General features: G+C 38.4%; 1 protein-coding gene across 2 annotated transcripts in view; it reads right to left on the bottom strand.

The window, feature by feature from the left end:
* Nucleotides 1-25,386, bottom strand: part of SENP6 (SUMO specific peptidase 6) — an 84,563-nt gene that overhangs the window by 58,066 nt on the left and 1,111 nt on the right. For both annotated transcript variants that reach the window (XM_054821324.1, XM_054821325.1), the window contains exon 2: nt 3,980-4,073. In XM_054821324.1, the coding sequence (XP_054677299.1) occupies nt 3,980-4,073 (94 nt within the window). The remainder of the gene's footprint in view (nt 1-3,979; nt 4,074-25,386) is intronic.

Here is a 25,386-nt window from a genome sequence, read left to right as displayed (position 1 = left end):
AAAAATTATCTTTACTTATCTCTAATTACTTACCATTTGTTTAATGTTTAAAAACATTAAGAACTGTGCAACAGCTAGTTAGCTACCCCAGTTTAATAAACCATGTTTACTACTATATACAAGCAATCCAACTTTAAACTCCTTGATCATTGAGGTTACACTCCAATGAGCTGCAAGCACATTTCTATCAACTACCAAGTGATCCAGTCACATTTCCAACGTAACTGGAATTTCTTTCTGAAAACTCTTACATATAAAAACAGGAGGGTGACATATTTCCCCTCACAGCCCACTGTGTACATTCTTTATTTTAAATTACATGGTGGTAGGTAGCGCATTAAAAAAAGCCCTGATATCAGAGGCACAAGAGAAGCAGTGGTATTATTCAACTCATGCACAATGCCATCCTGTTAAAAATAACCTTAACTAAAACTGCTAAAAATTAAGAACTGTGGCTCCGAACAAAAAGGTTTTTATCAATTTAAAGGCTATAGTGCCTTACTAACAGAGTCACAAAAGAAGCATAAAACATCTATATACTTATGGGGCGCTTTTTTGGGGGAAAGGAATACAAAGGAAAAAAAATATTGAAATAAAGCTAAACAGAAATAATAATTTAAAAAAAAGTGTTATTGCTTTTCCAGTCAGGAATACAAGGGAACAAGCAGTTTATCCCCCTAAATAAAAGGAAAAAAATTAAAACTTTTTGAAAGAAAATGTTAGTGAAGAGAGGATACCATAATGCAAATAAATTAGAGCCATTTATTTGTATTCAGGTTTTTTTATAAGGCTATTATTGAACAAATCTCAGTGGAAGGCTGAAGTCTAGACTATTAAAAAAACAGTATGACAGCCAAGAAAAAACTGGGCCCATCAGTTTACAAAACCACTGTGGGGCATATTGAGACATATTTCAAAAATATTTACCCAGATATTAAAAAAGGAAGTAAACATAAATTATGCAGGACACTTCAAGAACAATCACCTGTGAAACTAGAAAGCATCTTATGTTAATTTCAGCAATGAATTTAATTAATATATTACTTTGGCCACGTTTGCATAAGTTTGCCATCCTTTCACATCTTCTGCTACATAAGATACACATCGTTTCCATCATTTATTCTGTGATGGTCTACACAGGTTTCACTGTGTTCAGCTGACCAACTGGTCTTTATTTTTTTCTATTGTTCTACATACAGGTTCCTCTCCTGTGCGATCTCCAAGTACAAAGCAAGAAAAGTCTCAAGTCATTTGCTATCATCTTGATTGCTATCTTCAGTAGATCAAATCTTGTAAATCATCAAAAATGTTACTTTTACTCTTTCGAGTGGACTGAAGATTTTCTTCAGGCGTTTACTTTGGGATAAGATACTTGTCAATTACCATTTTGAATTTCCATAACTCTAGTTCCATGCTGAGTATAAACTCTAACAGCATTTAAAAATGTATATATTGTGCTGGGTGATCATTTATTTTTCCAAATCTTCTTCAGTTTACGTAAGTTCTTTACTCTTTTTGTGTTCATTACTTGAAACCTTACCATTATGACTCAGCCCATCTAATTCCCCAAATAAGTTAAACAACATACTTCTTTTAAAATAATCTACTTATTCAAAAAATTGCTTTGGTAGGAGGTCATCAGCCACATATTTTGTGTTCATCTCACTGAGGAAAGATAATCCAAAATGACATCCAGTATTGACCAACAACATTAGCACAGATCTCATGGGGTGATACAGGAATACGGCCAATCCTTTAAGTGCTGTAACATTATTCTTGGGCCAGTTCAAAACAAACTTATTGTGCGTCTGCCATTAGGAGGACAAAAAGCTGTGGTAAGGTCAGACACTAAAATGCTAGTGCCTCAACAACAAGCATGAGATGCACCCAGATGCTTGTTTCAGTTCTACAGCTTTCCCCAGGCAGAAACACAGTAAATTACAAGCATTGCTAGTAAATATCAGCATACCGTAGTGAATAATAATGACATTTTTTTTAAAAATTGCCAGAATGCATACTTACTGCATAGTATACTCAAAATATTGGGGGACACACAAAGCTTTATGCTGGAACAATTCTATGAACTAAAGCTGCTAATCTTTGAAATGTTTTGCTAAGGGTAAAGGAAATTCAGAAAGAAAAGAACAATTTATTGTCAAGTCATTTTTTTTTAAAGATTCACTTCTGTCAGTATTTTGTTATACAAAGTAAAAATGTATTAGAAAAGCAAAACACACAAATTATTTCAAAATGCTGAAAGTTTACAATGCCATTAAGACAAAAAACCCCCTAGGTGTTACCAAAAGTAAATATGTGGGCAGCTTAAAACATATAGTTGTTTGGAGGGAGTGAGAAGTTGCCTGAAATGCTATTGGAGGATGGGTAAGCAAAAAAGGCAGTATCTCCAGTTTAAATCAATTTTCAGCTACTCTTTTGTCCGTACTTCCAGGTAAGATTCTAGATAATTCACAGATATAATAACAAATTACTGATGTGAGTAGGTAATAAAATTTCAGTGCTGGCTACAGAAAAACTATTTATCATACAGAATATTTGAAAGGAATGAAAAATCACTCAGAAATACCATCTTAAAATCAGATACAATTGTATAAAACATATGTTCCATAATCAGTTTTTCAAACTTTTTTTTAGCATCACTACACTACGCACATCTCACTCGGTGTTCTTAAGTCAACATCAGATGGATACGGATGGAAAACACCAGTAATTTGCTAGAAGAAAAAAAGCTGCTATGCTTACAAATCTGAGTTACTTTTATTTCTGAAGACAAGAAAAACACAAACACTAACTGCATTGTAAGTACTGCAATTACACTTAAAACATATTACTTGTGCACCAGAAATGCATGTTAAAAATGCTAAGAAAAAAAGCAAGTTTAATTTTATAAAACTAAAATGCCCATAGTTTGAGAACCTTTCAGAAAGTGGTTTTAACTTCTGATAAAGTTCTGTTTTGACAAAAATGCTTACCTCACATTTCAATGAGCTCCTGAACTAATTTTTTAATGACTAAAACATCACTTTTCTTAATGTTTTTCTAAGATTACAGCATAGCCTGCTGCTGCAGCCTAAGTGGTTATGTGTCTACTTTCCTATCTCCCTTCCAACACACAATATGTGGCAGAGTATTACAAGATACAAATTCACATAAGAATTATTTTTGTACTTAAACACAGGATTCAGCTTCTCCTTACTAGAGAACCATAGTATTCTTTTTAAAACTTGCAGGTCCTACTCTCTAAATATCTAAGAACAACAACTAAACCTAGCATACGTTCTTCATGCATGAAACTTGCTGTTCCTTTAACAATTCATTAGTCTTTTTTGACATAAATACATTAATATAGAGAAAACATACTAGTAACAATAAAAGATCACAAGGTCAAAGTATGTGTTCAAACTTCACACGTAGGGTTTAAGTTTTAGTCAAAAGCCAAACATACTAAGTAAAGAAATAAATGAACAGGGAATCAAAACAGCCTTAACTCTACCCAGTGAGACAACCACAAGGGAGAAAAACCTAGTCTCATAAACTCAGTTTAACTTAATGTAGGCCTACAACTACTGAAGTACCTTAATCATAACTGTGAAGTACCAAGTAGCATTGTCACTAAAAGGAAAAGTTGAAGCTACTTGGATACCCTACCTTTCCATTTCCTTACTTTGCGTGTTAACATATTTCTTGTCTGTGTTCCTTAGACTTACAGAGTAGCTCCAAAGATGACTGCAACACTTTAGAAATGTACTGTGCCCTGTGTTGTAAGCCCCATGTTCACAATTAAATTTACATTTAATGCATTTTTATATGGCAATACTAGTTGAAATAACTTCTTTGAAACAATTTTTCTTAATCACTGAAAATTTTAAGATATTTATATAGTTTCTTATTAATAAATTACAAAAAAGTATTTATTTATAGACACTTATACTTTCAATAGCCTAGATAAAAGCATCCTTACTCTTTCTCTGCATCTCCTTCACTTTCTTCTGTATGATCAAAGCTCCAATTATTTTTAAAACCTCCATCTCTCTTGGATTGTGATCTATCCAAAGCTGAAATGAGAACAAGTTAAGATAAGTCTTGATTTCAAGCTGAGTTATTAATCAACACAAACTAGAGGAGTAAACCAGATGTATATATTTTCCCCCAAGGATTTATTTTCTTGATGTCAACGTTTAACTATCATTTGACAAAATAAGTTCATTAATGCAGTGGTGACACATTTTCCTAAAATAAATACAAGTGAGTACCTGTCAACACCTTGATTACTAATGCAATAAGTTAGCAAGCTATTCAAAATGATGATATGAGTAGTTTTACAAAGATTTCAACAGTTTTACTGACACCTGTAAATTTGAGGGTTCCTTCTCTGATATGAACTACATGCCAAATGCAGAAAGAGTCCTCACATTTATTATTTCAATGTCTAATACCCAAGCACATATTTATTTTTTCCATATAAAAGCAACAGTGCTGAACTGCCCCAAGTACAATTTCAACTTAATACTTTTTTTTTTAATTCAACATCTGACACTGACCTGAATTAACATCCGATGTTAAGTGAAATTTCAGTGCTAGCATCAACTAAGTAAAACCGTGAACCTTCTGTGAACAGTCATACTACATCAAATTTCAGATTTATCTACTGCAATATGCAACAGTATGGACATTTTCATATAATATGATGGCATGGGGGTATTCTTAAGTGAAGGAGTTCCAGAGCATAGAAACAGCACTCATTAAAGCAAGGCACCGTTCACCCCAGGCCCTAATTATTGCGACTAAGAGCTGTCTCACACAAATTCTGTATGACAAACTATGCAACGGCTTTGATTTTGGTATAATTTATACAAGTCTTTCTTACTATGTTTTTCTTTATATAGTTGGAAATGCATTTAGAAATAATGAATGCAACTCTATGTTTTGATAGAAAAGAAAAAAAAATCACAACCAACAACAGATGTCTAGGGTAAAGTATAAACAGAGCATACCAAAACACTTACTGCATATTCAACCTCTGCTTCCAGCTATTTGCATCTACCAAGGACTTCCTGAGCCATGGATGGTATTTTTTAACAGCCTTTACTAGACTTTTTCTTCTTCCCGCTTGCTTTTTCTAATCAACACTACTCTACAGAATCAACAGCATCTTGCAGCAGATAGTACCTCAGCTTAATTATACAGTACTTGAATAAGTATCTGCTTTTGTTTGTCCTGATTCAATCTGGCATCTTTTGCTCCTACTTAGTACTCCATTTCTCCAGTTCCTGTACTTGGAAGATAGTAATAAGTTATCCTTCCCTATTCACTCATGATTGCATAGCTCTCTGTTGTGTTCTTTCACAGTCATCCTTTTCCCAGGCAAAAAAAGAGAAAAACCCTGAGTCTCTTTAAGTTTTCCTCAGATAGAAGCTGTTTCGTGCCTTTAAATCACTCTCAATGCTTATCTCTGAACCCATCTACTGTACCCTTTCTGAGATGAGGATACCAACGCTATGAGGAATATTCAAGATGCATATGTGCCATGAATTTCTACAGAAGCAGCATGATGTTTGTTTTGTTCTTTACTCCTTTCCTAATAAGTCTTAACAATGGACTTGCTGTTTTCACTGCTATGGAGAACTGCATTGATCTTTATGTACTAGATAATTCGATCTTTCACTCATGATTGGTAAGAACCAGTTCAGAGCCAATCACTACCTACAAAAATTCTCTTTCCTACTTCTCATTCACTTAGATTACTTGGCATTTACCTACACTGAATTTCATATATGATTTTAACTCACATAACCCAAAACCTGAGCATCTGCAATTTTCTTTAAATAACTGGCCATTATACTAAACCAAGTAAAGTTTGCAACATCCACAAATTTTTTTCACCTCTCTATCAAACCCTTTTCCTTATATGTGTGCAGCAATATTAACACAGAACCTTGTGGAATTCAATGGGTTATTCCTCCTATTAACAAAACAAACCAATTTTGCCCTCTCTTTCCATCTGTTGCCAGTTGTTTCTTAAGAAACTTTCCATTTTATCCAGAGGCAACTTATCTTCTCCAAAAGCCTTTGGTAAAGGACTCTCCAGACAGAATGATGAAATTAATTCTGGTCTTCATTATCACTTCTATGAATTTGGGTTTGATGATCACAAAGCTCACTGATGTAAAGTTTCTCAAATACCTCCACTGCCTTTATAAAAGCTGCTACCATACTCATTACCTTTTTACTTGTAGCAGAAAGACGATGCTGACCAACAAGTAACGTGCTACAGTCCTTACCTCCTTTATCCCTCAGTTCCTCTTACAACACTTGGATGAATGCCATTTGATCCTGCTGCCTTTTGCATTTTTTGCTTAATGTACTGCAATTTCTTCCACTGATGTTTCATTTTCAGTCATATATTCTATCACATTCCTTCTTAAGAAATATTCTGGCATGAAGACCTCTGTAAGTGTTGTCAAAGTGAGTGCAAGCAATTCCGGTTTTCAGCTATGACCTTATATTCTCCAAAGCTGCCTTTTACAACTTGGTTGTCTACTGACCCTGTAGATACTCCAGAAACTTTTCTGCTTAGTTTGAAGAAAGACTTATGCCTGTTATTCATCAAAGTAATTATCCATCAATTTATTTTTTTTGTCTACCTCATTATTATTACAGGTTTAATCCATCAGCTTTTTTATTATTCTCTATTTATTTTCCTCATTCAGACAAAAGTTCAGATTCAAGAAACCTGAAGGTGCACAAGTCCATGGGACCTGATGAGTTGCATCCACAGGTCTTGAGGGAACTGGCGGATGAAGTGGCCAGGCCACTCGCCATCATATTTGAGAAGTCCTGGCAGTCTGGCAAAGTTCCCACCAACTGGAAAAGGGGAAACATAACCCCCATTTTTAAGACGGGTAAAAAGGAAGACCCAGGGAAATACAGGCCGGTCAGTCTCACCTCTGTGCCTGGCAAGATTATGGAGCAGACCCTCCTGGAGACTATGCTCAGGCACATGGAAAATAAGGGGGTGATTGGTGACAGCCAACACGGCTTCACTAAGGGCAAATCGTGCCTGACAAATTTGGTTCTATGATGGGGTTACAGCATTAGTGGACAAGGGAAGAGCAACTGACATCATCTACCTGGACTTGTGCAAAGCATTTGACACTGTCCCGCACGACATCCTTGTCTCTAAATTGGAGAGACATGGATTCGATGGATGGACCACGCGGTGGATAAGGAATTGGCTGTATGGTCGCACTCAAAGAGTTGTGGTCAACGGCTCCGTGTCCAAGTGGAGAACAGTGACGAGTGGCATTCCTCAGGGGTCAGTACTGGGACCGGCACTGTTTAACATCTTTGTCGGCGACATGGAGAGCGAGACTGAGTGCACCCTCAGCAAGTTTGCCGACGACACCAAGCTGTGTGGTGGGGTCGACATGCTGGAGGGAAGGGATGCCATCCAGAGGGACCCTGACAGGCTGGAAAGGTGGGCCTGTGCGAACCACATGAAGTTCAACAAGGCCAAGAGGAAGGTCCTGCACGCGGGTCAGGGCAACCCCAAGCACAATTACAGGCTGGGCAGAGAATGGATTGAAAGCAGCCCTGAGGAGAAGGACTTGGGGGTATTGATTGATGAAAAGCTCAACATGAGCCGGCAGTGTGCGCTTGCAGCCCAGAAAGCCAGCCCTGTCCTGGGATGCATCAAGAGAAGTGTGACCAGCAGGTCAAGGGAGGTGATCCTGCCCCTCTACTCCGCTCTTCTGAGACCCCACCTGGAGTACTGCGTCCAGCTCTGGGGGCCCCAGTACAGGAGAGACATGGAGCTGTTGGAGCAAGTCCAGACGAGGACCACGAAGCTGATCAAAGGGCTGGAGCACCTCTCCTGTGAGGACAGGCTGAGAGAGTTGGGGTTGTTCAGCCTGGAGAAAAGGCGGCTCCGGGGATACCTCATTGCGGCTTACCACTACCTGAAGGGGCCTACAGGAAAGACGGTGAGGGACTGTTTATGAGGGAGTGCAGTGACAGGACAAGGGGTAACGGCCTTAAACTAAAAGAGGGCAGGTTTAGATTAGATACTAGGAAGAAATTCTTTACTGTTAGAGTGGTAAGGCACTGGAACAGGTTGCCCAGAGAAGTTGTGGAGGTCCTCTCCCTGGAAGTGTTCAAGGCCAGGTTGGATGGGGCTTTGGGCAGCCTGGTCTAGTGGAGGGTGTCCCTGCCCATGGCAGGGGGGTTGGAACTAGATGATCTTTGAGGTCCCTTCCAACCCAAACCATTCTATGAGTCTATGAAGGATAATTGTTTATTTCAGACATATCTCCTTACCCTGCTATTTAGCCATGCCAACATTTGGGGGTCCTTTCAAAGTCTATATAAACAAGCAGCACGTATATGCTGTAAGCCTCCAATATGGTGTCTTTAAAAAACTCCCAAGCTGTCCGCAAGTGTTTTACACTCTGGCTGCATCTTCTAGGTCCTTTTCAAAAAGTTTTTTAAGATTTTCTGTAGTCCTTTTTTTGGATTAAGCATTTCCATATTGGATGGTTTGTCCACCACAAGACCAGCACAGTTGTCCATGGAAGAACAGTCTTAGCACCCAGCTCTGGATCAATTTTCACTCTCCAGCATTCTTGGTCCTACCAAAAAATGCAAATCTCAAAGTATACCATCATGTTAGCCAGATCATTCACTTAACCGAGTTACTTAATCTGAATGGTAACTTGGGATCTGATTCTACACAGGATTGTTTTTTTTTAAACAGGGGTAACAAGTCATCTGTCACAAAGGCTAAGTTTCTAACTATTCTGTAGTAAGACTTAAATTTGGAACCTGTTACAATTTTTACTATGTGTACTATCAAGCCCATTTTAATCAGCAAGACACATTCATATCCAGAAAGTGAAAAATATTCACATAAGCAGACCTGGCCCTCAGATATTGAGACAACAGAAGACAATTGCTATACCTCTGCCCAAGAAAGGCAGCATGCTGGAGCAGATTTCACTAGCAATGACAAATTACTTTTCCTCCTACTACAAGCTCCCTTTGATGCTGTTATACCAAGGGAAGTAAGCTATTCTGAGCCCGAGAAACTACATGGAATTTAAATGGATATCCTGCACAGGTCTATGTGTCTAACATACTTCATTGCTTTTTTAAACAACTGTGATCAGTTACATGCCATTTTTTAAAAATCAAATAAAAGACTGCTGAAAAAATATTTTGTATTTTAGTTTGTATTAAAACTTCCATAGCATTACTAACCACATCCTGAAACCAGCCTTTTAAAAATCCCCATACGGTCTTTTTGTATAAAACCCAATTAACAGATTTTGGATTACCAAATGAAGTATGCTTGTAGGAAGAATGGCGGAAAGCAGATTAACACCTTTAAGTTACCGTGTGTGGACACTGTTTTGAAAACTCCTTTAGCAGGAGTTACTATCATTCAACAGTGTCATTAAGAAATTCCTAAATGGGAGGAAAAAAGTTCACAGTGAATCTCAATGAAATAAGAGCAAAGTTGTGCATTTGCAAAAAAATCCTTTAAAATTCTGCCCACAAGACTTAAGTGAGGAGTTACATATACAGTATTTAGTAAAGTGCTAGTGTCCAACAGTAGACAACATCTTAGAAGATTTTTTTGCATGTCTTGTACCTTGTGCTCTAAGGCAAATCAATCCATATGAATCTATATTACAGCTGACCAGAAAAGCACACCTATTTCTTTTTATTGTTTTGGATATGATGCTGTATTGGGTTTGTACGGCAAGGGTGGCAGGGAGGCTATAGGGGTGGCTTCTGTGAGATGCCACCACAAGCTTCCCCCATGTGTGACAGAGCCCATTCCAGCCAGCTCCAAGATGGACCTGCCACTGGCCAAGGCTGAGCCCATCAGCAACGGTAGTAGCACCTCTGGGATAACATATTTAAGAACAGGGGAAAAAACTGCTGTGCAACAGCAGCTGGGAGAGAAGAGTGAGAATACATGAGAGGAACAACTCTGCAGACACCAAGGTCAGTGAAGAAGGAGGGGGAGGAGGTGCTCCAGGCACCGGAGCAGAGATTCCCCTGCAGCCCATGGAGGTTAACGCTGGAGCAGATATCCACCTTCAGCCCATGGAGGACCCCATGCCAGAGCAGGTGGCTGCCTGAAGGAGGCTGTGACCCCGTGAGAAGCCTGCACTGGAGCAGGCTCCTGGCAGGACCTGTGGCCCCGTAGGGAGAGAAGCCCATGCCAGAGCAGGTTTGCTGTCAGGACTTGTGACCCCATGGGGGACCGATGCTGGAGCAGTCTGGTCCTGAAGGACTGCACCCCATGGAAGGGACCCATGCTGGACCAGTTCGTGAAGAACTGTAACCTGCAGGAAAGACCGACGCTGGAGAAGTGTCTCCCGTGAGAGGGACCCCACACTGCAGCAGGGGAAGAGTGTGAGGAGTCCTCCTCCTGAGAAGGAAGGAGCGGCAGACACAACATGTGATGAACTGACCACAACCCCCATTCCCCATCCCCCTGTGCCGCTGGGGGGGAAGAAGGTAGAAAAACTGGGAGTAAAGTTAAGCCCAGGAAGAAGAAAGGGGTGTGGGAAAGATGGTTTAAGATTTGATCGCTCACCTGTCCTTATCTTGACCCATGAGCCTTTCGTCATATTTTCCCTCCCCTGTTCAGCTGAGGAGGGGAGTGATACAGCAGCTTTGGTGGGCACCTGGCAATCAGCCAAGGGCAACCCACTACAGATGCCAGATGGCACATGAAGACCAACTTTTCTAGGAAAGCAACTTTTTCAGATGTATCACTGGATTGCCGGAACAACTCCCCACCACCCATGGAATACAACAGTAGAGACTTTAAGATTTATATTACAACGTATAGAAGCTTTTACAATTCTTTTGTCTGCTGAGATCACATTTCTTTCTGTGTGTCTAAGAATGACCCTAAACATGAAACCTAAATCAAACAAAGGTTTGGTTCAGGACCAAGGAGTTTTTCCAGGAGGATCTGAAATTTACATTCTTTTTCCCCAGTTACACTGGTCTGAAAAAAAGCAATAATAAAAGCCGTATCTTACAAATGCTTAGACCATTACAACTGCAACCAACTTATCAGATACTGGAGCATTCACACAAAAAATTCAAATAAATTTAACTGTGCTCAGAATCATTACTTAAATATGAGTCTGGATGAAGACAAACTAAAATGAATGCTTCTGAGCTTTCTAATCTGTTGTTCATTTAGAGTCATCACATATATTAAGAGGCTATAAGTACTCATAAAATCTGACACTGAAATATTTTTTAATTGTTTTACTTTCCCCATTGCTTCATCATTCTTTCAGACAGGCTTCTTCAGGCTTCTACGCAAAACAGCTTTTTATCTTCCAGCTTTGATACCATCAGCTCTAGTATGTCAACTGTGCAACTGCAATGAGGTTGCATTTTCACATACTGAAGCAGCACTACACAAACAGGTTTACGTACCCCTCATACTTCCTAAAAGCTGGGGCTTCTTGCTCCTGTCCTGCACCCTGCGTACGTCACCACAGCTGTTTCTTCACTGAGAGCAAACCTGGGGAATGAAACTAATTCAGGCAAAAACACCTTGAGCAGCAGGGGAGGGGGAAAGTTATTTTTCAACCATATCAGTTTCCTCTTTTGTTCAACCACACTACCACAGCACAGCTATGACAGCACAGCAGAGGTAAGGGGCATCCAAGAATCAAGATTGTTTTAGGCACTAAGGATACCAAAGAAATTTGCATGAAACCTACATTTATAGGTACAGATTTATAGATCTATTGCTTAAAAGATGATTTAACTTTCCTCTCCCTAAATTAGCTGCAGGTGCAAAAAACCTGTCAAAATCACTTCCAATAATAGGCAGTAATCATAAATTGATAGTGAGGTATTACATGAAGCACAGAGTTCAGTAGTAAAGTTCTATACCAGTGTAACAGATAAAGTATGGACATTCTTTCACACATGAAGGCAATTTAATTTCTCAGATGGCTAATAAAAATCCTCACCCTTTCAACAATGTGATGTCAACAGAAAACCATTGATAAATACAGAGCATCCACTCCTGGGCAAAAAGTTTGCAAAGAAAAAGCATTTGTAAGAGGTCTGTAATTCAAAGATGGAATTCTGTATATTCTGACAAACAACTTTTTTCCTTCAGGACTTTCATACACATTGGGTTGCTTATTGTACAGAATATCATGTAAAATGACTGGACTCAAGAACATAGAGCTGCGTAAGTTTGATCATTTGCCGAACTGTGTTTAATATTTTCTGAGTATTAACAAAGAGTAACAGAAGAGGATAAAAGGAGGACAGAGCTTTGAAGTATGTTAAACATTTTCTTTGTAAAGTCTTTGAAGGTTTTTCTGGTAAGATAGCGGTGCTAACCACACAATGGATTACCGGTGTTTCTTGACCTTTTCTACTGATTCCCCCAACAGAGATGTAGAGGTATCACCCAAGGATGCCACCCTTATGACAGCATCAGAAAACAATGCAGAAGTACTTTAAGAGGGCTTCTTTATCTGCACCAGCAACATAGGAATGCTAAGGAAAACATGGGCCCGCTGTTAAATGAGACAGGAACCTAGTGACATAGGGCATGGAAAAAAAATTAAGAACTTGATCCTTTTTTTTTGCCCCTCCAGATTTCACTGGTAAATTCTGCCCTCTGACCTCCCATTTCCCCAACTCTATCAGCAGAATCTGTGGGAATGCAACATCACCCATTGTGGAGGAAGACACGACTAAGCAACACTTAAGCCAGTTGTACATGTGTAAGTCCATAGGGGAAGACAGGACGCATCTGACAGTGTTGAGGAAGCTTGCTGATGTCACTGTTAGGCCACCCTACGTGATCTTTGAAAGATCACAGCACGAGAGAGGTTCCCAATGACTAGAAAAACATCATACCTATCTTCAGGATGGGCAGCAAGGATGATCTGGTGAAGTACAGGCTAGTCTGCTTCACCTCAACCCCTGATAAGGTTATGGATCAAATCTTCCAGGAATCCATTCCCAGCTACGTGATGACAAGAAGGTGAACAGCCAGCATGGATTTACCAAGGGCAAATTGTGCCCAACTAACGCAACTGCATTCTACAGTGAAATGTCTGGCTGTGTGTGTAAGGGTAGAGCAATGGGTGTTGCAAGGCCTTTGACGTGGTCTCCCACAGGGTCCTTATAGCCAGACTAGAGAGACATGAATGAGAAGATGAGGGGGAAAAAAAACAGCTGGAGCACTGGGATCAAAGGGTGATGACTACCAGTACAAATCCAGCTCCTAGCATCCCTCAGCAATCAGTACTAGAGCCAATGCTGTTTAATGTCTTTGTTAATAATGCTGGGACCAAGTGCACTCAGCAAGTTTGCAGACAATACCAAATTGGGGGAAGCAGTTGATACACTGGAAGTCAGGGCTGCCATTCAGAGAGACCTGACAGGCTGGAGAAATGGGCTGACAAGAACCTTATGAAGTTTAACAAAAGCAAATGCAAAGTCCTACATCTGGGACCAAATAAGCCATGTAGCAGTGCAGGCTGGGGAACAACTGGCTAGAAAGCAGCTCTTCAAGACGATCCAGGGGTCCTAATGGACAGCAAACTGAACATAAGTCAGTAGTGCACTCCCATGGCAAGGAAAGCCAACCACATGACGTATTAGCAAAAGTTTAGCCAGCAGTCAAGAGAAGTGACTCTTCCCTTCTACATGGCACTTCCATATGAAATTGCTACTGGAGTACCGCATTCAGTTTTGGGCTGTCCAGTGTAACAAAAACATTGACACACTAGATCAAATTCAGTGAAGGGTTGTCAAGATAGCCAAGGGGATCGAGCACATGATATATGAGAGGCTAAAAAAGATGGGTTTATTTATTAAAAAGGGGGAGGGGAGACCTTTTTGCTGTCTTCAACTACCTAATGGGAAGGCAGGGAGAAGATAAAGCCAAACTCTCCACAGAGATGCAGAGCAAAAGGACAAGAGGCACTGGACACAAGTTGGAATGAAGAAAATTCCAAATCAATGAAAGAATTTATTTTTTACCATGAGGGTGCTTAAGAGTGGACCAGGTTGACCTGAAAGGTCATGGAGATTCAACAAAGCCCTGAGCAACCTGCTCTAACCGGGCCTGGTTTGGACAGGAGGTTCCAACCCACGTGATTCCAACCAGCAGTCAAATAAAACCAGTGACTAAGCATAGGTACAAAGCATCACCTAAGGCAACTGCACCGTCATCAGAAACACTTCCAAAATGAAGTACCTCAGTCACTTTCCTTCTTTTCTCTCTCTGAATAAGTCTGCCACCCATTCAAACTCTCCACACAAGTAAAATAAGTTAAATAACATCAAAAGCAGGATCCAACAATAAAGGAAAAAAAAAAAATAAACAAAAAAGTAATTTTTTCATCACTAGCATTATGAATATATATAATTCTCTACTTACATGAGACCTTTATTGCTAGACTGGAGATATACTAAAAATTCAGAAGGGAATAAGAAAGTTTCAATGCTTTTATAGGAAAGATAAACATAGGAGAGAGATCTTCCTATTTTGTAAGAAAAAATGGAGGATAAAAGGTTAGGATAGGCTAGGGACAAATTCTAAACTGCCAATTTACTCTCAAAATGTGAAAAAGTACGTAAAGCTAACAAGCCATTTCAAGGAAGATGACACTTGACTAAGAATTCCAGAATACTATTTCTGTGGCAAATCAGTATGTGATGTTAATCACATATGATCTCAAATTCTGAACACTTGAAGGGTTTTATAAGATAACCAAAACACAGCAGGAAACCTTGCAGTTTATTATGCATCTGATTTGCACACTTCTGATTTTAGACTTAGTTATGCACCATGGGATCCATCATAATAAAAAAAGCTAAGCTTGTGCAACTGAGAATATAGCAGCACTAAACAAACAGCAATCTATTTTTAGAAAGTGCTGAAAGGCAGTTACATACCAAATAAGATTAATAACCTAGTCTAACTACCTGGAAATTAGGCAACCAACACTTCGAGAAGGTTTCCAGGTTTGCTGCAATAATTGGAATGTCAGGTTGAAATAAAGCACTGTATCTACATACCAAAAGGAAGAAGAAAAAAAATCAAGAATTTGTATTATTTAACACTTCTGGATTTATCCTGCAAACTTTCAAAGACAATGTCAAGTAGATATTATCCGCTCCATAAAAACATAGAGAAATTAAAGTCTAGAAAGGTTCCATGACTTATACAAGAAAATATCTTGCAGATGTAGGACAGAAGAATAAATATAATTATTTAAAATATAATTAAAGCAGAAAAAAGGCGCTTCTTTGATGTTGTCAGTTGTTTAAAATTCACCTGAAATGGACATCAAAAGGCAAGCACACAAAAAGAAAACTCAACAACCAAGAAAAGATCAATAATTTGGTCAAATGAAAAAGGCACATCCTAGAAAAATTTGAGTAGGGAACAGATGAAAGGAGCATGAAAGAGTTAGTTAAACTCTAAGCTGTGCGAAAAATTTGCATTTGCCTTTCTGTAAAAGGCCAAAGACCTGTTTTTTCCCCTATTCTTAGTGACACTGGCAAGCTTTCATATCCATATGAGAGGGCAGTCAGCTGGATTAGATTGCTGATATGGCTGAAAAGCAATACAGACTAGCTCCACCAACACTTCCCTCCCCCTGCCCAGGATTAGTTTTCTGCCAATTTAGCTCCTTCAGCCAACTTCCCATGAAGCCAGAGAAGTGCCAGTGTTGACTCAAGCAAGGCTGTGAGCACCGTGCCTCTGGGAGGGGCAGCAGGACTGTCACCATGAGCAGCACAGAGCAGCTAGGTAGGCCTGCCTGTGTTATAAATTGCTGGTACAATTACTTGCATGGCCATACAGTATGGCCCTACACATGGGGACTGCTAAGAGTTAGAAAAAGACTCTGCAAATACACATACAGTTAAAAAATCAAGTAAATTGTGTCTGTTTATAAAAAAAAAAAAGAGAAATGCAACACAAATATAGGCAACAGCCTCCTGCTCACACTAGATACACTATACACTTCAACTCCCTTTGTAATTAGAGATCATCAATGCAGTGAGGCATGATGTACTAATGCAACTAAATTACTGCATTAAAAACACTGAAATCTTTGTAACAGAAGTATCAAACTTCACTAGACCTGACAACAATGAGTTTAAGGAACACTGACAACTGCTAACTGAACCACAGTATGCTAAAATTCACTAAGCAGGCTTTATTTTTAGAAAGCTAAAAGATAACTTTAACATCCCTGGGAAAACAAACATTTTCTCAGTAATTACTTATAAAGGTAGTGAAAATAAGGAAGTGCCATCGATCGACTAAATTTTAATATAACAAAATAACACATGCCAGCTTGCTAATTGCACCCAGTTATGAAACTACTTTTCAAGAAATATCACTCAAAAGACAGCTGAAGCAAAATATCCAACTTCTTAAGAGACCTGCAACTGGAGATGAGTTTCAGCCACCTTCATCCAAACATGAAACTCATGCTTACCTACATCTACCAGTTCTTTCTATCACAGGGCACACAGTAAGACAATCTTCCAAATAAGGAGCAGTGCCTTTTCCACCTAACAAAGGCTTTGCTAGATGACAAAGAACTTCTTTACTACATTAATCACAGATTTTTTGTTTTTTGTGGTATTCATCATGTAAAGATTCAGCTGCAACATATCTGCCTTATGGCAGAACTAGTAATCTCAGTGAAAGGTTTACTGTGCCAGGTATATGCAATCATAATAACCTGGAGCAGAGTATTCAGAAGCTCACTTCTGAAAGTTTATTCCCAATTGTAAAGGATCCTTAAATTGCCTCTTGAGCAGTAAGCCTTGATAGAAATAAACTTACAATGGACTCTAGTAAGTGTTTCTAAAAGAAGCTAGCCTCAGAAATTACAAAGGCAATTGTAAATATGAAACCTAACATCAACTGCATAGTTCAAATTCTCATCTAATGGGCTCCTGAATAATCTTTCTGTTAGACTGTCATATTAAATTCTGTCATCAGCACGATATTCATATTTTGCTAAATGAGACACAAAAATTGGACATGCTAAACACATACAACATTATATCCTACAACATTAATAAAAACACATCAGTAGAATGAATTTTAGTACAAGTGAAACAACTGCATGGCACTGGATAAAAAATTCTCATGAAAATAACAAATATTTTTGCAGCTGTTTCTTACAGATGTAAATGTCTAAGATTACATAATATTAATCATGACATACAGTATTATGTTTTACCACACCAGCAAAATATTATTGGTATTTATCATTCCTAAAACATCATTGTGGCAAGTCTTATTAAAACAAAAAAACAAAAAAACCACCCACAAAAAAACCCAGAGAGACTTTGCTCCAGCAAGTCTGAAAACAAACAAACAAACAAAAACCCAGGAAGGCTTCACACAGAGTTTCTGAATCATCACTGTTCTTTATTTGTAATCATTCAAGATTCAGTCAGAGAAAAATATCCCAAATTCAGTGTCTTTCACTCCAAATTATTCTTTCATAGGAATTACTGGGACGTGCATTCAGAAATGTTTCCTTGCCTCACACAGCACTTGCCTGTTAACAAAAACTTTTTAAAGGCCTGCTGACCAACCTGGGAAGAATAACCACGGCCTGTTAATTTATTCCCTCCAGTCTCCAGCCTCCACCATAAACTTGTTCTACGCAGAAGTTAACCTGTTATTTAAAATAATTGAATTTCCCTGGGCAGAATAAAGCTGCTGTTACACAAAAGTATTTATTCTGAAGTTTAAGTTATGTATTACACCTTAACCTGACTTAACAGCTCACCAGAGAGAGGGGAAAGGGGGAATGTCCTGCTCCTCTCACACGCAGAGTCTGCCTGCTCTCCCCAATCCAAGCCATTGCCCTGCCTCTCCCGCTTACCGTTCAGTGAGCAAATTCAACAGAGGTTTGGCAAAGCAAGTTCAATTTTTTTGGCAATAAACTGGTAAGTCTCGGGGGTGGTGGACAGTACAGGCACACCATGAGGCTGGAATTTGGGGGGTGGGGGTGGCAAAAGCAGACCTCTCCCTCTCCCCCACCTGCAGCAGTGAGCCTTAAGAGCAGCACAGCTGCAACACGTAACTCCCTCTAATCAGTTAATAATGTTCTGTCAGTCCCTATGCCCAAACCAGCTAATAATTTTAAGCCTTGCAAAGAGAACCAATAAATAGTTGGCATGAATGCAGCTTTGCATCCAAAATGGAGTCGCAGCATGATAAAATAAAAGCAGCAACGTCACAGTTCACTACTTTAGGGAATCCATACACCCAATTTATCATTCCCCTGTACAAGACAATAGCATTGCATGTTAATCATTTTACTATGCTTTGGACAGTTTATTTTGAAAGCATTATTTTCAAATTTGATATTCATGCTGCAAATTGCTAGTGTACATTAAGTACAAGACATCAGTACTCACGCATTTACTATAATCCTTTTACTAACCAACTATCCTCATATATTAGAACATAACTCCTTCACAGATTATTTTAAAAAAGTTATTCAAACAGCATTGCCAAAATGCAATTTCTTTAACTCAGAGCAGACATTGTTCCATAAATAAAAACAAAACAACTTGTCAGAAGTTATTTGCTCTTAATCATTCCTGTTAGCTACAGTACCCATATAACCATTAGCCATTCTGTATTCTGATTTATACTAGGCTGTAATTCAGAGACTGAATTCCATTTGGCACAATCCCCAGTTCTGTGCAGAGAAACTACACCATACAAGAAAATGAAGTAAGTTTTCAGTACTTTTACGACTTTCTATTGAAAGTACTCAAAAGACATCTCACAAACGTGTCTACGTACTAATGAACTACTAAGCTCTACTTATAACATGTTAGTAGTTCTCAAAAAAAGCTTCCAACCTAAACATGTGTCACTGAATTAGGCAGTGATTTAATTATTAAAAATACACCATTTGATTTTAACCTATTATTTAAGAACTGGTTATCTTTTCCACATTTCCTAAAGGAAATGAAATTTCATGGCCGCAGCAGCAGAATGAAAAACATTTTTTATCTCATATTTGTGAAGGATCAGAGAAATAAAGATTATCAGGTAATTCGTTTTGTGTCATAATATCCATCAACACAGGCTGCTGGGCGTCCACTATGGAAGTGCCATTTACTGCTGTGAACACGACATTCATAAACAACTGACTTGGCCAATACAAGACACCAACTTTGGCTTCACCACAGCTTAAAATCAGCTTTACCTGAAAATATTACACATGCTAGGCTGCTGAACACAGTAAGAGGAAGTTTAAGAACACATGCTTTCAAAAATTAAATGTGTAAGATAAAATTACCACCAGATTTAATTCTATATAATGAATAAGAATAGTTGTATTTTTACTAGTGCTTTGAGTTTCTTAATTTTAAGCAAGAAGTAAGCAAGTACAGAGCATCAGATAGATTTCAACCTATGTAAGAATATCCCTACCTTAAAAAAAACCTCCAAATTGAAACCAAATAGGTGCTAAAACATGGGCCAAAAGAAAGGAACTTTACAAGTCTGCTTCCCCCCCCTCTACCCCCAATGGAAGTGCCTTTTAGAACAACCAAGTTAAGAATAACATTTGCCCTTTTTCCTGCAAAAAGAATTTGTTCCCTCTATCTCTACAGCCTCCCTCACCACAACAGCTCAATTTTTGTGTTCTCAGCCTCCTGCAGTATCTTAAGCTACCCTGTACACTCTTTCACTCCTTTCTGCAACACACACACACTCTGATGGAGACATGCACTGTCCCGTGTACCAAGTCCTCTAGCTGCCCTGACCCCTCACTGTTCAGCCAGTAGTACTAACACCAGTTAGCAGCAAACCGAACCATGCTGAGGCAACACTGAAACCTTTGCTTCAGGGACACTAATTTTGACTTCTCTGTTCTATAGAAGTGGGCAAGTTTCACAAAATTTGGAGCTATTTACCTGGGAGATCTCTACTCCTCTGCAAGCAAAGGGTTTAATAGCTATTAGTGGGAAGAGAGGAGACAAAATGATGAGAGATGACTCAAAAACCCCTTATATCCTTACAAAGCAATATTTGAAAGTGGCAAGTTTGGTGATTAGTCTCACATTATAGGATCTGTTACAACACAAAACACCTCAACACCCCTCAGTTATCTCAACTAAGAGACACAGCGAAAACTCTGTAGAAAAGGTGAAGTCTGATACTGCACTGAAATCCATGCATACTCTTCCAGAAACAACAGTAATAAAAGCCAAAGTTGTTGTTGAAACCATTACAATAAATAATCCATTATGTTTTATCCTTGTACATAAAACAAGAAGCAAAAGACTAAAATATCCAAATAGGCTCATCATAAAAGTATCTGTGCAAGATGTTTGCAAAATGTTGGTTTATGCTTGCTATCAAGACACACATTGATGTTATTACTATTACTTTTTATTTATACTTACATAAAGAAGAGCGTAGGGATCTCTTTTAGGAACATTCTCTACTTAATTCTTTTTTGGCCACTAAAACCCAGTAGAATTTCTGTACCTTTTCTGAGGAAAGATTAGTGCTATACTACCAAATCTAAGTGCCAGAAAATAACAGATGAGGCATCCCATACAAGATAGTAACTCTTACACCTGAAGCTTCTATGTCCCACTTTGTCCAAAATTATTATAGCAGCAGCTACTTAGGAAAAGCTAGCAAATAATAAATGTCCCCACAATGAAAACCAGAAAATTGCACACAGATGCTTTCCAATTCAGAAAGCCGAGGACAAGTCTGGGCTCCTACAATCCTACCTCTCAAAATTCAAGAGAAGGTGATGATGTGGAAGAGGACTTGGGCACAGGCTATTATTTTAGAATGCACTACTAAGCACATTACAACATATGTTATAAAGTATTAATAGATAAATGTATCTTTTTTTACTATCTTTTTACATGCTTTAAGAAGCAGCCTGTCTTCCTTAATATTTCATGCTACCTATCACCCAAGTTAGATTGACAGTAAGTTAGATAAGACAGTAAGAAGATAGTTTAAATTGTACTTTGCTGAGAAATAGTTCTCAACAAGTGAGTTTCATTCCTAGAAAACAATCTGTCATTGAAGTCAATGAGAATGTTTCTTATCCTTAAAACCACTGGAAAGGACAGCTGAACAAAGGTCTGAGAAGACTCATATGCAGTGGTAGAAAGAAATTCTGAATGGGTCAGAGGACTGGGAGATATAAGCAAGCCAGGGAAGAGACACAAATTTTCCACTTTCAGATATAACACTACTCTCAAGAAAAACAGAAGAAAGGAACAGAACATGTCTGGACTTTGAAGACAGGCTGAGAGTGTTGGGGTTGTTCAGCCTGGAGAAGAGAGGGCTCCGGGGAGACCTTAGAGTAGCATCCCAGTACCTGAAGGGGCCTACAGGAAAGATGGAGAGGGACTGTTTACAAGGGCATGTAGTGACAGGACAAGGGGTCATGGCCTTAAACTAAAAGAGGGCAGGTTTAGATTAGATGTTTGGAAGAAATTCTTCACTGTGAGGGTGGTGAGGCACTGGAACAGGTTGCCCAGAGAGGTTGTGGATGCCCCCTGCCTGGAAGTGTTCAAGGCCAGGTTGGATGGGGCTTTGGGCAACCTGGTTTAGCGGAGGGTGTCCCTGCCCATGGCAGGGGGATTGGAACTAGATGATCTTTAAGGTCCCTTCCAACCCAAACCATCCTATGATTCTATGATTGATGAAACTGATGCAAACCAGAGAACTAAGCAGCATAAAGCAGGAGTTTAGATTATGATAAAGACACAGAAGAAGGTGAATGATACCTGAATCATTCCTCCTTCTCATTTTCAAAATAATACTTATCTCCACTAGGTCATAAACAAAGTGTCAGAGACTGCTTCAGAGACAATTACAATAATTAAATTTCACTGTTAAGAGAAAAATAAAGAGAAGAGCATTAGCAGGTAGAAAATTTTCAAGTGTTCTACCTGAATATAAACTCCACCCTGCCCTACGAATTTGTATTACTCCTGTCAGAGATTTCTCAATATGATTAAAGGAAAATTTAAAAAAAGCAGGAAAGGCTGACCACCACTTCAAATGGCAACTCTATGTCCACACACTAATACACAAATGCTGTGTGTTTCTGTACCACTCCAGAATCTCAGCTACCTTTAAGAAAACACACAAGTCTACAACTCTTGCTTTGGTGAAGACAATTCTTTACACGTGAGCTGAATGAAAAACAAAGCAGTCTTCTAGAGTCCTCAGGCAGACAACTGTGAAGTTTCTTCTGCTGGTGCTAATGGGTAGTCTACATAGTGTTCTCTATTGTTATTAGGAAACCTGTAGCCAAGAAAATGGAATGAAAATTGAGCAAATTCCTGTCATGATTGCACTGAAATCCCTCAGCAGCTCTGAAGGTAGGGACTGGCAACATTCCTTAGAAAGGAGATCCTCAAAAAGAAACTTTACTGTAACCACCAGGAGACTGAAGAAAGAAAACAGGAAGGAATAAAATGTTTCTACTTTCTTCTGGAAAATAGATGCATTTAGGAATACTTTAAAGTTTGCCTGTTATCTACTGCACGAACATAGGGAAACTTTAAATTTAAGGCTGGAAAAGGGAAATTACAATTGCCTTGCAGCTCAGTAATATGCAAAGAGGCAGAATATAACAAGTTTCCACAATTTTTCTCCACGGGTAATGATCAACAGTACTCTCCATTCCTACACGTTGAACATCCCCCTATTCTAAACCCAAATAGATTTGCCTATCATTGCTTTCTATTTTAGGTGTGACCATCAATTAATTAAAAAAAAATAAAAAATTCCTGCAGATGAAAATCTCTAATCACTAAATTTCTAGTCCTCCAAATAGGAAAGAATTCCCATGCAACAGGACTACTTGGTTAGTGTGAATTTCTGCATATTCTGCCCATAACTTTGAAAGCTTACTGTAGGAAAGCGAATTCAAAAAAGTTTTACTAATTCCACTTACAAACTAGCTTACATAACAAAAAGAAGGTACTTTCCACACTTCTAAATTCTAACAGCCCTGACATTTCAAGAAAAGTAAACACACAGGTCATGTATATCTATGGATATGTTATATATATCACCTATTAGCACTGCTCCAAAATGATAACAAATACAGCTTTAAAAGAGTCAAACATTATAGTTCTAGGGATCTTTTTTCACATTTTTGCATTAAACAGTCTATACAACGCAGCATAAAAAATGATGACACATTAGATACGCAGAACTGGACAAAAACCGTGTACTAGTATGAATCACTGTGTTCAAAAGAATGGCATTACCAGAAAGGCAACAGACAAATTACTCAAGGAACACCCTTCCAGAAAGACCATTTTGTTTTTACTGGAGAATAAAATAATAAAAAATATTAAAAGGAAGCACTTTAACAGCACAATGACAGCCATATTTCTTCATTTTAGGATCTGTAACACTAAATGAGAGAAAAGCAGTATCTTACTGGACATGTAGAATCAAACCCAAAATTCTGAACAACCATCATACTTAAAAACAATTAATTTCATTTAACTGTATGTTTAAAAACGATTAATTTCATTTAACTGTATGTTTATCTTAAGTCTGACTGATAGTCAACACAAGCATGACAACACTAGAAGTTTCTGTGTACATATATGTAAATATGTAGCTATGTATGTATGTGTGCATAAACAACACAGTCTCCATTAGACTGAGTTCAATTAGTGATAAGATCTAACATCCATTTGGCACATAATTCATTTGTTTGCACATTAATGGCACGGATGGACAAAGGAGTCCCTCCCCTCCTCTTTACCAGCCTTTAATATAACACTTCCAAAAACATCAAGTAAACAATTTTTGGTTGTTGCTTACACAGACTTCAACAGAGTCCCTGAAATATACACACTCAGACTAGTTATATCTATAACTCTAGGCTCATATATTCATCATCATCTTACAACAGAAGTTGACATATTTCTTACTCTATACACTTTTATCCCCATTTTTGTTCACGCTGTACTTGTTCACAAGTCTAGCACTCTCATGCTTGTCTAGCCTTTGGATAATGGTGGTTCTGACATCATTATGTTGATCTAATGTGCTGCTGTATGTTTCCAGATTATAGATTGTCAAAAAAACATATATATATATTTATTCTATGCCTTTACTTTTTCCTATAAAGCCAACTCCCTAATAAGAATCTCTCAAATAACGTCTGAAAGCCTTCTTTTTCCTCTGCTTCATATCAGTACAAAGTTTACCAGCTCTTACTAGACCTACTATGGTGCTATCATCCCATTTGGACTTGGGCCACCCTCAGAAATTTTTTGTCAGTACCATCCACATCACATTTTCTTTAGATGTGCATGCACACTCACACACTCTTAAGGTTTCTATCACATCCTCAAATAATGGGGAAACACAAAACCAGCTACTAACTCGGTTCACCAATCATGGAATACTGAAGCTTCAAATGGGGATGCTATCCAGTGTCATCTTGGTCCTGATATTGGAAAGAGATCTCAGAAGTAAAAAACATGTGGCTGTTGCATATGAAATCTCTTTTCTTAGCCACCTGTCCAACCAGCAAGTAGCCAAGGTGCACACAGAAGACAGCGACTAGTCATCACCCTGACACTTTTAGTTGTCTGTGCAAACCTCACTACATTCTGTGGAGAGAGTTCAGGAAAAAATGGAGTGTCTGCATTTCACCACCGAACATTTTAAAAGTAAAAGGGAGGTAATGTGACAGCAGTTATTAAGCAGAAAGAGTTTCTGAAAATCAGAATTTCAGATTAATTATTCAAAACAAGCAGTATTTTGTTCACACAGTACTTCTATTCCAGAACCTCTAGTAATAAAAAACAAAACCCAACACTCTGCAGCAAAAGAAAATCTGCAAGAGGTATGTTCTGTATAATATAGGTACTACAAAATCTCCAGAGCTAAACTTATCCTTGACTTGAAAAACTCTACTTAGGAGGAGTAATTTATTTCATTAACGTAGCTTTTTCTTCATTATCATCATGGCAATTTAGCAGAATTTACCAGACTATTGGCCTATGTCATCAGGTTATGTGCTTACAGCAATTTTGCAAGACTACAACAGTAGATTATTTTTTTTTCATTTTTTAAATCGGCAAAATTGTAAAGGCTCAACAGTTAGATATTCGAATTTCAGGAGACTTTCTGCATTGTAATTAAGAGCTTTACAGTGACAGGTAAAAAACCCCAACAAACCCGTACATCAAAAAATTTACTCAAGGCTTTATAAACGCTAAAGGTTTCTTTCAGTTGCAGCTAACAGGTTCATCATCATCTTCGTATCACAAATGTAA

Source organism: Grus americana, chromosome 3, assembly GCF_028858705.1.
Source record: "Grus americana isolate bGruAme1 chromosome 3, bGruAme1.mat, whole genome shotgun sequence".
Lineage (NCBI taxonomy): Eukaryota > Metazoa > Chordata > Aves > Gruiformes > Gruidae > Grus > Grus americana.
The sequence above is the reverse complement of the archived record's forward strand: the minus strand, read 5'-3'. Positions and strand labels throughout refer to the sequence as shown.